Here is a 14,788-nt window from a genome sequence, read left to right on the forward strand (position 1 = left end):
CGGGTTAGTCCAATGTTTTAAGCGAAAACATTCAGGTCCACACAAATTCCCTGTCACAGATCTTACTGCGCAATGCCACCACTGGGGTGGGAGACACGGGGTGGTGTGTGGACAATAAAGCACATTATCCTGTTCTTCAGGTTAGTAAGCAGTACTTGGAACACTCCTGTATTTCATCTGAGCTTCAAATTCTTATTTTATAAAATTAATTCTTCATCAAATAGCTTATAAACATTGCCAAACAACTCAAAGAGCTCACATTAAACTCAGAAATCTAACCCACACACACTCTGCATCTTTCTACTTTGAGGTAAAAATAGAAAACAATGACTTTTTACAAGGAAAAGAATCCCACATTCAATCAAAAAATGCTCCCGAGGTGGTTCTCCCATAAGAATTTGAAGGGCAGTTCTCCCTTGCCCTTCTATCACTGTAGGGTCAGACCATTTCCGTGTGTAATGACAGTGATCTGCTTGTGACCATAGTGACCACTACTTGTCACTTGACTCTCCAAAGTCTGACTTTGGCCTTAGATGGAATTAGAAACATTTAACCATTAATGGGAGAGGGACCCGAGCCCTCAGCCCCCTGGGCTGCAATCTGCAGCTCTGTAATGCCTTCAGGTTAAGGAACCAGCTGCACTGAAACCATGAACCAGAGGCCCAAGAGAAGGGAAGAAGCAATGTCAATGCCTCAGCTTCCAGTGCCAACACTTCTGTCCTGCCCGAGGACACTGCGTGGCACCAGACTGCAGCTGGCTGCATGGCACAACTCTTCACAGCAATTTTTGTACCACCCTCCTGAGCTAGAAATTGGGAAACATTTGCAACCCTCCTTCCAGAGGAGCTCTGTTAAAAATGCTCACAAAAGCTCCCCTCAACACCATTTCAACCCAGACATGTGTTTGCAGTGGAGCTGCTGTGCAGTTGGAGCTCCCAAATGATCACCCTCTCTGGCTGTGCAAAACTGCTCTTACCTTGGAGGAGTATGTACAAGACCACTCGTACAACAATGGAGTCTGTTCACCATCATCCAAGTTCGGGTCATAGGATTTCTCCCCATCCAAGATTAAGTCCTGAGTGTTGGACCATACACGGTATGATCCCCCGTCAATGATTGGGACCAGCTTACTTGGTATCACAGTTACATTGGCAAAGATACTTTTGGACAGTGGGGTATCTCCAAAGGAGACAATAAAGATGAAGCAATAGTTCCCAACTTCCAGGGCAAGCTTCGGTATAACTAGCTGGGGTCTGTTCACATCAACATTTGGCAGACGGATTCTGCCGTGCTTATCCAAGTTCATGCAGCTGGGTGCTCGGTAGATCTCCCATAGGTGCTCTGTCTGGTACTTGATGCATCCTCGGAGGTCAATCTGTGCCTCTAGGTAGTTCCTCTGGGACCGCTTCATGACTACTTGAGGGGGCAAGGCTAACTCCACCTCTGGCTCCTCACACTCCAGGACTTTGACAGTGACAGTGAGGTGGGCTATGAAGAAGCTGATGAGATTGGTGGCGTTCACCTCCACCAGGTAATCTCCAGGGCTCAGGTAAGAATAGTTGGCCACTGCAACCTTGGTCACTTGAGTGGAAGAGCCGTCCCCAAAGGTCCATAGGAACTCAACACTCCTACTGCTGGGCACCACTGCTGCTTCAAATAGTGCTGTCCTGTTGACAAAGGCATTGGAGGCAGTGAGGGAGACTTGGACTATTGGGTCTTGGACCTGGATGGTTCTGGTGATATTGATACCTCCCAAATCATTGAAGGCCTTGAGGTGAATCTCGAGCAGCCCTGCAGATTCTGGAGTGTAGGAAACGCTCTCTCCTGCCAAAGTGACCACAGATCGACCTCGTTCTTTCCACAGGGAGAACTGCCAGGTGAACGACACACGGGTGCCACTTCCCACCTGGGCACTGAAGCTCTTCTCTGTGCCCGTGGGTATACCTTCCTCACAGCAGTTCAGGAGCCTGACATCACGGATGGCCTCCAGGACAGAAATGAGCACCTGGGCATGTGCGATGCTGATTTGGTTCTGCACTGTCACGGTCACCAAATAATCACCGCTCTTGCTGAACTCATGCGTGTACCTGGACCCATTGAGTACCACAGAGTAGTCCCCACTTATGCTCACCAGGTAACTCACAGAGGTACCCGACAACATCTTGATCACGAAGGTGACCTGCTCCCCCGGCTCCACCACCTTCTTGCTGGCAAGAATTTCCAGTCCTTGAATCCTGTCCAGCACCGAGATATTCCTGCTGGCTAGAGCCCAGCTGATGTCATTCGATGCATTCAGATAGACTGTATAAAACCCTGCTGTGGGGAACATGACTTCCACGGACTGGCCAGTCAACGTGCCATTTGGCACCTCCCAAAGCCATGAGACTTCAGTCCCTTTCTGCAGCTCTCCCTCAAAGACCACTGTGGAGCCTGATGAAACATACCTACAGTCCAGTTCTGCAGTCCCTATACTCAGCCCCTCAATAACCTCCTCTACCCAGATATAAATTGTTGCATTGGTTGAATCCAGCTTGTTTTCTGCTCCAATGACAACCTCTATCACTCCAGGGCTTTGGAAGGAGTGTATAATAAAGGATTCAGAGGTAACAGGAGAGAAGCCATCCTCTAGGTACCAAACATACATGATGCCAGTGCCACTGGTTATGGTGGTACTTATGTTAACGGAGGCATTGATAGCAACTGGGTTGGGGAAGGCATAAGGCTTTAAAAGACCGATGCTCTCAATGAACTCCAGTGTCCTGTTAGCAGTTGCGCATCCCAGCATATTAGTGGCTTTCAGATAGACAGTGTAGTTTCCGGCTTCTAGGATGGTCAAAGAGAAGGTTTTCCCATTGAAGGTCTGCACCGCATTGCCATCCCTTTGGGCTACCCAGCTGTAAGAGATGTTCGTTCCCTCTCTCACCACTGCCTGCAAATGGAGCGTTTTGTTAGTTGGGAAATAGACGTCCTCCACCAGATCACTGCTAGCCACCTGCAGGCCTTCAATCTGCTCCAGGACATAGACGTAGATGCTGTCCTGCAACGAGCTGATCTTGTTCTCTGCTGTCACAATGACATTGAATGTGCCCACGGACCGGAAGGTGTAGGAAATTGTGGAGGAGCCTTGGATAGGGGTACACCGGTCACAGAGGATCCATGAGTAGCGGGTGGCAGTGCCAGCTACAAGCGTGGCTACAAAACTCACCGAGCCATTTAATGGCACCACTGTCCTGCTGGCATTGATGGTCAGCCCATTGAGCCGACGTTTCACTGTGATGTCGATGGTGGTCTCATTAAAGCTCACATCATTCTGGCCCATCACACTAATAGTGTAATGGCCCGTGGTGTTGTAGGAGTGGGTAGCGATTTGGCCAGGTTGGGTAGTGCCATCTCCAAAGTCCCAACAGTAACTCACTTTGGTTCCATTCATGCTGGCAGAGAACAGGTAGATCTGGTTCAGCTCCAAAACACTTGTTCCGTTATATTCAATCTTTGCTACTCCAACCGGTTCCTGGACTTCCACAAATGCCGTGTCATTGTTGAAAGAGACATTGTTGGAGACGGTCACCGTGACCAGGAAGATCCCTGTGTTCTTGTAGGTATAGGTCACTTCAGTCCCACTCGATCTAGCGGACTCGTTGTTCCCAAAATCCCAGCGGTAGCGGTACTGGTAGAGAGGTATGGCACTGACCTGGAAGCTGCTCTCCTCACCAAGCCTCACAAACTGCTTGGAAGGGAGAAGGGTGACATTGACTATCTCTGGTTCCACACAGACGCTGGTGAAATAGTGAGCCTTGTTAAACCTGCTTGAGAGAGTCAGGGAGAGGGGGAACGTCCCACTTCGGGTGAAGTTGTGCCTCACCACAGGGTCCCCACTGATTGTGACATTGGACGAGCCATCTCCAAAAGTCCAATCAAATATGTATTCAGCAGGATTCCCTGTCACATAGGCAGTGAGCTGCACATCTGGGTGCTCAAGGATGCAAGAAGTAGGCTCTATTTTGAGTACTTCCAGGACAAATATCCGAATAGGCACCGTTTGGGAGACAGAGTTCACAGGATTCATGGCTGTCACGTTCACAGTGCAGTTGATGTCCTTTACGTACACATGTTCTACCACTGGCACCTGGCTCCTCAGCACCGTTCCGTCCCCCATATCAAATATCCAGGTGATACTGTCCCCAGTCTGCACTGAAGCATTAAGGGTCACGGATGCTCTCAGCTCTGCTGCCTCATCTGCAGAAACATGGAGCCCAGTTATCTCTTCAAACACTTGGTAGCACTCAACTGTCTCCACACTGCTTATGGTGTTGTTCGCCGTCACGGTGACGTTGTACACCCCTCTTCTGGGGTAGCTGTACGTCACTGTAGGCTGGCTGTCTGTGAACAGTGAGGAGCCATCCCCGAAGTCCCAGGTGTACACGACCCCATAAGGAGATGGCAATGGATTGGCTCTGAAGGTGACCGGACGGCTCACAACTAAAACATCCTCTTCTACTTCCATCTTCACATCAATCAGGTAACTGTGGATGTGAACTGGGGTCAAGTGGGTGAGGTTCTCAAATTGGTTTGACACAAGAACCATTAGAACGTATTCGCCTGCACAGGAAGAGAGGAGAAGAAGACCAGTTGTGAGGACAGGCTTGTGCAACAGCTTCCTCAGTGCCGCAGCAGTGTGGGGACCATGACAGGGGACTGCAGGGAGATACTCTGCTCCAGCACTGCGCCCATGCCAGGCTTCCCTCCTCTGGTCCAAGACAAGCAGGAATTACAACTAGGCCATGGACATGAGGACCAAACACCAAGTAAGGAGCCAGTCTAACACAGAAAGAAAAGATTTTCTTTCTGTTTGCTCTCAAAACAGAACCCCCTTCCTGGTGCTCACGGTAGTGCTCCCTACCCCCTTCCCATCAGCACAGAGCTTCATCTGTCTGCTGAGACTGCCCAAAAAGGGGACTGTGTGTGGTGGACCTGCTTCTTACAGCATGGACAAACTTCTCCAAGGAACAGTGTTACAGAGGATGGCAATGGCTGGAGACTTCCCGTCACTCTGGCTGTTCGCTCAGGAAAGAGGCAATGACTTTCAAACCTTTTTTTTGAGGGGGTGCCTGGTGCTCACGGTAGTGCTCCCTACCCCCTTCCCATCAGCACAGAGCTTCATCTGTCTGCTGAGACTGCCCAAAAAGGGGACTGTGTGTGGTGGACCTGCTTCTTACAGCATGGACAAACTTCTCCAAGGAACAGTGTTACAGAGGATGGCAATGGCTGGAGACTTCCCGTCACTCTGGCTGTTCGCTCAGGAAAGAGGCAATGACTTTGAAACCATTTTTTTGAGGGGGTGGGGAAAAAACAAACCCACACAACAAAAACACCTGAGTCCCTTCTTCCCCAGACAACCATCCCGAGCATACCTGGGTCTTGATAGACGTGTGAAACATTGTGCTCAATTACAACCTCATGGACGCTGGGATCAGGAACAAGGAAAGACTTGTTGTAGGGAGGTTTGAACAGGTATGTCTCCTGGACACCGTCTCCAAAGTCCCACCTGCAGAAACATGCGAACCACGTTACACTGCACAACAGGAGAATCATGGAAATCCCAGAGGAACCCTGGCCTGGCCTAGGGCTGTCTTTCAGGCTGAGGGCTGGGGTTTCCAGAAAAACCATAGGAAGCATAATGCCAAGTATCAAAGCAGTAGCTGTGCCTAATGCCGTAGAATTGTCACTGTGATAGGAGTAGAGCACTGGAAAGAGGAGAAATCCACTATTAAAGCAATGTTGCAATCCTTTAAAAGACATGTATTTCAGCCTGAACTATAGGTCCCAGCCAGTGCGACTGAACCACACTTGCAGGAATTTCAGATTAACTAGACAGCAGCTGAGAAATGGGCCACTTGACATCAGCTGGCCCTCAGAGGAGAAATAGTGCAGGCAAGACTGGTAAGCTACACACAAAAACATCCTAAGTTCGGGCAACTTGCAAAGGACTCACAGGAACATAGCATCCACAGCTGAATCAACCTGAACTCTTGCTGTAAGCTCCACGGTGCTGTTCTGAGGGAGGACCGGCAGGACACCCAACACAGTCAGGTTCTTCATCTTATTCATCATCTCCACCGTGACATTGTAATTGACTGTAAAGTTACTGACGTGGTTGGAGGCGGTGAGCTGGGAAGGACAGTGGGACAAAGAATGCATTTGGGATCACCTTGCTGTGCTGCCCTCTCCAGAGAGTGGGGCTTTACTGTACTGAAGAGGTCCCCCCAGGCAGGCGAGCAGGTCAGGTCAGAGAAGAGTAGCCTTTGGGACAGGGCAGGGGCAACAGCCTGAGTGGGCACTAGAAAGCAGCATAGACTGGAAAGCCACCACCTACTGGAAAGCCACCTGTTGCTGAAACCACCACATCTCCACCACTAAAGTCAGTCCAAGGAAGGACTGGTTCTACAGCAACAGGACCAGCAGAACAGCTTCTCATCATGAGATTCATCTGGCTCTGAACTTGCCAGTTACCCTTTTGCCTGCTCTGACATGCCCTGCACCCTGTATCCAGCTGCTGACCCTAGGCACTTGCTGCCACCAAAGCTGCAACAGCCACCCAGTTTCCTTAGGACAATGGCAGATGAGGGTTCCAAGCACAGAGAGTGGGGATGGGAGACACTCATAAAACCGAGCATGCCAGGTGCAGCTCCAGCATCCCAGGCGTAGTGGGCACAGAGAAGGAGGGCAAAGTTGGGCAGAGGAGGGAAAGGGAGAACGGATGGGCAAGAAACTGAAGAGACATGACAGAAGTAGAGCAGGATCCTCAAGATTATCTAAGCATGTAACACTGACATGGCACCTGATGATGAACCATCTTGCCACATCCTCACCCACAGGAGCAGCTGACAGAAGGGATCCCTCAAAGCCAGTTAAAGAGAGACCTCCCACCTCAACAGATAAAAGAAGTTTGTGTCTAGGCTTCTGTGGATCTGTTACACTGAACCCTGTGGACCCCAGACTGATGCCACCTTGTCATCTCTGCAAGTAAAAGCAATTCAGACTTGTCAGCACAGTGCTTCACCCGGAAAATTAGTGCTACTCAGCGTAGGGCTGCACCAAGCAAATTAGCGCTAGCGTGGCCTCCCAACCAGGGCTGGTGTCTCTTCAGGAAGCCAGCAGTTATTCTGCAAATGGATAAAGCAGCTCAGAGCCAGACAAGGACTCTGCACGGCAGTACAGGGCACGATACAGAAAGATATTCTGGCCAGAAATAAACTCCTATTCCCCAACAGACACCTCCCCCTGCCCAGACACTCTGCTCTGTCCTTCTTCTGGGGTGATGACAAAGTCCAGTGTTCCAGTCTGCACCAGTAGAAAGAGAACTGGACAGAGACCAGAAGAGCTTGTGGCAGAAGCTCTGTCCTGCCTGTGAAAGTCTTATGTTTGCATCCTGCCTCTGCCTGGTTCTGAATCCACATCTCCTGCCTGCCAAAGCAGTGGCTGGCACCCTGCAGTGGGGGTCCCTCCCACATTCCTGCTGGGAAGGAGCAAGGACAGACACTCCATGAACAGAAAGGAGAATATGGAGAAAAGAGGAGAAAGCAAAGATGAGGAAGACAGCAAAGTCAGCTGTAAGAATAGGAAGAAACCTACTATTTGCATTTGCAAGAGCAGCTCAGTGAGAAATAGCAGATGAGCTTGTTAGGACAGCAGTGAAAACCTCCCTAACTCAACTCTACCTTCTCCTCTCCCTGCTGCTTTGCCTGCTTAGTTTGTGGGATGAGATGGAAACCCAGGATTGAAATGGCATCACGGGAAAGGCCTTGGCTTACCGAAAGCTTGTACACAGCTGGGCTTTGGTAGATAACATTGAAGACAACATTGTAAAAAGTGAAAGATGGCTTATCATCTACTGTCCATCGGAAAGTCACATCTGACCCAGCTTCCATCACAGGGACGTAGCTCTGAAAGGCATGAGGACATTTTATACTAGTGCAAGAGAAAAGCATGCACAGCACTTCCCAGGAGATCTCCAGTTGAACCGGAGAGGGAGCAGACCCAGACTGGGAGCCATCACACACCTGTAAGGCAGCACCCTCAGAACATGACACGGAGGTACCTGATCATCTGTGGCTTTGTAGCTGATAGAGAAATCTGGACCCTGACTCCATAAATCAACAGCATAGCAGGGAGCAGAACCCATTCTGACTGTTCCCACACCTTAGTGCTCTGCTCTTGTGATCATGTCTTTGTTACTGGCTAAAAAACTTCACAATATCTTTTGGGAAACAACTCAGCTTTTAGCTACACCTGTAAGCTGAGTCTGTCACCCTCATCCATTGATGGTGCCTCACCAAAAGGCTGTACTGGATGGGGTAGGCTCCCTCCTCACTCCTACAGTGCCTCCTGAGCAGACCGTGGCAGCCAGGAAGGGTGAGACCAACAGGTATTGCAGGCACAGGGTTCTGCCATAAGCAGCCAGAGGTTGAACAGAGCATTTCATAGATACCCAGGGGCAGTTACTGAACAGGTTCCCGGGGCTCGGCTGTAGCTCTGGAGACAGGGGTTTTGAGAAAAAAACCAAAAGACTGCAAACACCAGAGTAAATCCAAGACTTTGATGGATGGATGAAACATTTTTATAGCTTCAGCCAGCTGAGGTAAGGATTTAGTAGAGCAAACCTAAACACCCAAAGGAATAACTACCTTGACAAGTGAAAGGAAGGTAAACCCTGGACTTTCATAATGCTTCCAGTTTTCTGTAGAACTGGAAAGCCAGTATCCCCCTCACAGGAGGAGCTGCCTTACGTCTGAGGGAATTAAAGTGAACATACAACTGGGCTGCCTTCCTGCAGGAGAGCATCAGAGCTTTCTGCCACATGCCTGTGCCCGCAGCAGCGCCGACTGGGTGGCCCGGGAGCTGGCATTAGCAGCAAGCAGTGCTATACCTGACTGGTGTGGAGACCAACCCCTCCTTGGGAGCCAAACACTGTCAGCAGGAAAGGCTAAAAACACTACCGATGAATTAAAAGCAGCAGTAATCACTCACCACTCGTGTATTTAGCAAGACTCTGCTCTCAGGATCAGGGGTGGCCCGCAGCCCGCGGATGGGCTCCTCCACTTTCACTGTGATGGTGATGTTCTGGGAGCTCATGGCGTTCTCCGCAACAAGCACGTGGGTGCTCACCCCCTCCTTGAGGCTGCTCAGGGTGACCACAGCAAACCAGGTGTCGTTGGTCTCCCTGGCACACTCTGCCGTCAGCCGTGCAACACTCACTGGGCAGGACCCCTCGAAGGGGAAGGTGTGGTTGTCTCCCAGCCAGCGAGCTGTCGCGTTCAACCCTGAGGAGAGTTTGACGACCAGGGTAGTGTGGTTGGATGGTAGGTAGACCCTGCCACCTTGAGGAGCGGGGTAGATGACACGCAGGCCTGACACCCAGGAAGCCACCCAGAAACTGCAAGACAGATTGGCGCTGAAGACCCCATTGTCCACACTGGCTCTGACCGTGTAGCGACCTGGATGCTCCAGCCCCGCGTTGTGAGGGGTGATCACCGGGACCAGCTGTTCCTCAGCATAACGAATTCGGAGAGAGCAAACAGTGCTGTTCATCCAGGTGGCACCGACAGAGCCATCAGACAGGCCAAGCGCCCACTCTGAAGAGTTCATGGTTAAGATGTTGGTTCTGTACGGGGATGTGGTACTTGGTTGGCACTGGAGGAATGAGCCCAAGCCTGCATTGTGCTGGATACTGAAGACATCCTCAGCCCTGACAAAAATATTTTCTTTCCTGAATGTGACCTGCAGAGAAAGGAGAGGTTTTTGGATCAATGCCTCAAGTTAAAAACACCCAGCACCCAACCCTTGCCTAAGCAAGACAACTGGATTTACTGCCAAGTGGAAACCAACAGAAAAGCTGCAGATCCAAACACAGCACGGGGAGACCACCCTGCTCTCCTTGGCAACGCTGGATCAAACGTGCGAACATGGAAGTTAGTTTGATGCTCTATCTCCACTTTCTAAGTGCAATGGGAATAGCCCAGGGACTCTGCACAACCCGTTGACCAACTCTGCTATTGCCATGGGTTACTGCAAGGAGTCCATGGCTCAGAGCAGGGAAGATAGAAACTGGTGGCATGTGTGACACTGGGCAAGTCATTTCATTTGAATGGACTACAGTATCTCCATCTGCAAACTGGGAACAATTCTTTATTTACCCAAAGCACTCAAGAGGAAAGTGCCCCACCTACTCACTGGTTACAGCAGCTAATAAACACTGACCAGATACTGGGAAGAAGGGCCAGCTGGTATTGTAAAGAGAAATTCCTTGATGAGTTCATAGCTGAGCTGGCTTTCATTGTGCTGAAGGGAAGTGGGGGTAGGGCTGCTGGCAAGAGAACTGTTGGCACACTCGGTCGCGTTGCAGCAGTTGTTTAATGATGAGCACAAATTAGTCAAATGACACCACTGGAAACCAGGAGGACATTCAAGTAGAGTCCAGTTCCCGTCATCCTGAGCAGCATGGAATGGTTCGGTAGCATTTTTCCCCTCCTGGTGGTCTGGAAGAAGTGAAAGAGAAAGCAACACTCCTAGTGCACTTCTTTGCTCCAAATTCACCATTTCTCTCCACTCTTGGTAAAAGCTGCAACTGCAACGCATCCTGGTACTACGTAAGACCAACGTCCTGTTTTATAGGAAAATTTCTCAAAGGCACAAAGATTGTTATAAACAAACTTAGTCGCTTTTCCAGTGAGAACGCACCAAATTGCAATCTAAAAGAGCTCTATGTTCAAGCAAAAGGGAGTCCAAGCAAAAGTAGAGCTGGCTTTAACACTGAAAACACATTAAGCAACTTTTCTGAAGTTAATGCTTTCATGTCAAAGTATGAGCTTTTCAGTGTCAAAAAATATCCTTTTGTAACCAGCCAACCCTATGGCTATAACAAACACTCTGCTGCAAAATTAATTGTTGCCAAAACTGTGACTATTGAGCTATTGTACAAGGAATAAAAGGCTTATTAGATTATCTCATTCATCAGGAAGAAATAGGCTCAGGAAAACGTTTTTCCTTGTTAACCTGTGGGGCCAGATGGACCAGAAGACATATCCATTTGACGTGTCATGTCTTCCCAAAGTATCAAAGTGTAACTCAGAAGATTAATTCACTTCTACATGTGCTTTATGTTCTTTCTACACACTTTCTTCACTCATTTAGACAGGTTCCTCTCTCTATTAATTTTTCCAGGACAACCACTTCTTCAAGACAACCTCAGGCTGTCCAGCCATACCTGCAGATTTTGCACCTGAGTCTCCTCAAAAAATTAAACCACATCCCTGGGCTTTTAAGGCTTCAAAGTTTCTGTGTGTGAAGGCCATACACACTCAGTTTGACATAGCCCTGATGGCGTCAGCTCTAACAACACCAGAAGTGTTGAGAGGAGGTGCCTCACCTTCTCCATCTATTGGTCTGTGCAGCTGGAACCTCACTTGAACGGGTTGATGCAGTTCCTGTGTCACAAACTCCAGGGCAGTCAAATATCCCTCGTGCCTGAATGCCAGCTCAGGGAACACCATCACCTGCAAAAACAAACAAGGTTCTCACCTGCCTGTGTCTCCCTGGGCTCCCTCTGCAACAGCAGGATGAACAAACCCTTCTTACCTCCCCAGCTTCCCACGGAGCTGACAGCACATCTTCTGTCACATTTTTCACAGCCTCGTGTGTGTCAAACACAGGGTCTCCCACAAAGAAGTTTTCGGCATTTAAGAGAACTCCTGTTTACAAAGGAAATATTTGGACAAAGCTCATGAGACTCAGCAAGGCCTGAAGCTATTCCCCAGCCCTGCTCATGCTTGCTCACACTGTGCTGCAGAGCGGCAGCAGGGCTGGGACCACTCAGGAATCCGTAACTCCAGCTTTACTGGAGAAGTAGCTGCTGGAATCCTGTAGTTTCCTTCTTCTTCTTACAAGTGTTTTGATTTCTTTCTCATCCTGCACAAGTAATGTTTGCGTTTGCAGTTCTCAGCAATTTGGACTTCTAGGAACTCTGCAAATACTTCTCCTTTCCAACACCCCACGATTTGCTTTGAATTTTTGAGCACAAGAGGCACTCCCCACCATCCTTGTCCCCTTGGACTTTGTGGGAAATGTTTCCACCAGCAGCAAACACCTCTGGCTCTTTCATAGCCAGGTCAGGTGCTCGGGACTGAGCACAATCAGGGCCAGTGGGCTCTCTCTCTAGCACTGATTTTCCTTCTTACCTAAATCTTCTCCCTTATTTCATGTCCCTTCTTCTTCTCTTTCTTACTCCCTACACTACTTTGGGAGATTTAGGAGGGTTCATAAACATAAACGTGCACAGCACACACCAGATAAAAGCTCACCCAGTGATCTCCCAGACCCTATAGTCTTTTAAGTCACAAGATCCCGACATCTCACAAACTACAAGATGCCACAGAAAGACAGCAAGAGTCACCAAGAGAGCACCACAGCCTCATCCTGGCAGCAGAAGACTTCTCAAATAAGAGAGAGAAGATATTTCCAAAGCTCTGCCTCAGAGCTTCGCCCCTCTCTCTACACCTATCAATGGCAAAGACTGGAGTGGACCAAATTCTTCCCTTTGGGATGAGGCCAGGTTTCTGAAAGTTTATCAGTCTCTCTCAGGAATATTGTGGTTGCTGCCAGTCCCTCTTGATCTGGGATGATGCTCCGGATGACCCGTTCCATGCAGCCCTATTTTTCCTTGGCACATGCCAGCGAGCAGGATGCCCACCTGCCCACGATGCCAGTGGATAGTAGAAGAGAAGCAGAGCCCACCTTTTGGCTTGTACTCGCAGACGTAGCTGTGCTTGGCCATGCACAGGTCTGTGTTACACTGGCCCGTTGGGCCCATCCGGACGCAGTGGTCAGCGTTTGATGGATGGGGTTCTCCTGGCAGCCAGTTCTGACAGCTCTCCAGATTAAATCCTTCGCCTCTCTGCTGCGCTCCAGTGCTTGCAAAATCATTGAATCCAATCCAGACATCGAGGCTCCTTCAAAAAAAAAAGAAGGGGGGGGGAGGATGGAGGATTTCAGGAAATCATGAGTATTAGAAAGATCTGGGACAGATGCCATCTATGGTTCTCTATGAAAATAATAACAACAACAGCTTCATCTGGGTGTCACAGCCTGCAGTTAATGGAGCCTTTCAGTTACTAAAGGATTTCAGAATCCATTCTACCACCAGAACCTGGCTCTTCAATAACAACTCCTTCAGGGCACACCATCCTGCTGGCTACCAGCCCTTCAAACCTCTGTCCTAAGGGCTACAGAAAGCCACCTGCCCTCTAATATACTGAGCCAAAATGATGCAGACAGAGCAATCCACACCAACGCTACTGTGCAGCGGAGCTAGGAGGGAGAAGCAGCTCAGGGGGTCGCTGTGTGCGGCTGAGTCAGACCTTGATGACTGTTGCCCCACAACTTGAGTCAGCCCATTCCCAAAATGCCAGTCTCTCCCACTCAAGTTGCACGAGGACCCAGTTAAAGGCTCTGTCAGCACCACAGAGCTCGTGACATACTGGTAAGCACTGATTCACGCCAGCCACAAATGGTACAGCAAAGATATCAGAGAGGGTAATGAGATGGCACTGGCTGGAGAGGACAACCACGAGTTTTTTATTGCTCTCAGAAATTCCCAGCAGTCCCTCTAACTGCACATCTTCTGCTTCCCCAAGCTGGAGTTGCTTCCTTCGTATCCATATGTTTATTAAAATCACCGTGCTGCCTGGCCTCCCCTCCAAGAGGGCACGGAGGGCTGATGGCGGGTGCGAGAAGGGCTGGGACCAGCTCCCCCATGGCAGAGTAAACCCCACACAATACAGGGAAGGGGGACTATCTGCAAATTAAGAAGTGCCAGCAGGTTGACTTGAACCTCAGATCCCCCTTAGGAGAGCCATCTGTAAAATAGCCTGCCTGCACTGCAGTTTGAATGACAGGCACAGACACTTTTTAAGCCCCGTATTGAGTCATGACTTAAGAGGAACGGTATGGTCAGACAAAACTGCCCAAAAAAGCTGTGTCTTTCAGAAAACTTTCGCTTTATTTCCGCAGACATGTGGAATTTGCCACTCATCAATTCTCCACTGCAAGTGGAACTGGCACCAGCGCAGGATTAAGCCTCAGATGGTGCCAGGTCCAGGAGCTCCTGTTCAAATCTTTGATGCAGCTGCTGGGAGACCCTCAGCCACCGCTGGAAGGCACCAGCCGTGGGGGGACAAGACACTGGCAGCAGAAGCCAAAACGCTGCAGGCAGATGAACCCCACATAGACAAGGAACTGCCATTAGGAAGATGAAATGTCCCTTCCCTATTTGGAAACTGGTTGAATCCCAGCAGAGCTTCTGCTGGAAAGTGCTGAGCGATCTTTCATAGCCACAAACAGCCTGGACGACTGTTTCTAATCGCACCCAGCAGAAAGTGAGGCATTTGTTCCATATTAACTTCTTGGGGGGGGAACAACCTCATCATGCACCCTCAAAGCCCCCCAGATCCTTCTCCATGCTCCCTCCTGCAGGTTGGAATCCATTCTGCTACGGAGGCCTTGCCCCTCTGCTCCAGTGTGCTCCCGGGGTGGTACAACTGCTCTGCAAAAGGCAGAGGAGGGAGATAATTGGTGTCTCTCCACCACAAGGCTCACGCCAGATGAAATGATTAATGAGGTCATGCTGAAAGACGACGACGAAAATAACTGTTCCGTGAATCAGTAGTTTTCATTGCAAATAAGATTAAAAAAAATAAATAACCGCTGCGTTCTGCTCCCGAACCACTGGCAGGGG

At 49.6% G+C, this 14,788-nt stretch overlaps 1 protein-coding gene across 1 annotated transcript in view; it reads right to left on the reverse strand.

The window, feature by feature from the left end:
- The window catches only part of PKD1 (polycystic kidney disease 1 (autosomal dominant)), a 98,614-nt gene that overhangs the window by 34,807 nt on the left and 49,019 nt on the right, over positions 1–14,788 (reverse strand). The window contains exons 7-15 of the mRNA XM_014936391.1: positions 12,790–13,004; positions 11,635–11,747; positions 11,426–11,552; positions 10,258–10,535; positions 9,028–9,777; positions 7,812–7,943; positions 5,993–6,168; positions 5,412–5,545; positions 977–4,599 (exon numbers count right to left, since the gene is read on the reverse strand). Coding sequence (XP_014791877.1) covers positions 977–4,599; positions 5,412–5,545; positions 5,993–6,168; positions 7,812–7,943; positions 9,028–9,777; positions 10,258–10,535; positions 11,426–11,552; positions 11,635–11,747; positions 12,790–13,004 — 5,548 coding nt within the window. The remainder of the gene's footprint in view (positions 1–976; positions 4,600–5,411; positions 5,546–5,992; positions 6,169–7,811; positions 7,944–9,027; positions 9,778–10,257; positions 10,536–11,425; positions 11,553–11,634; positions 11,748–12,789; positions 13,005–14,788) is intronic.

The sequence above is a fragment of the Calidris pugnax genome, unplaced genomic scaffold (genome assembly GCF_001431845.1).
Source record: "Calidris pugnax isolate Ruff unplaced genomic scaffold, ASM143184v1 scaffold17, whole genome shotgun sequence".
Taxonomy (NCBI): Eukaryota; Metazoa; Chordata; class Aves; order Charadriiformes; family Scolopacidae; genus Calidris; species Calidris pugnax.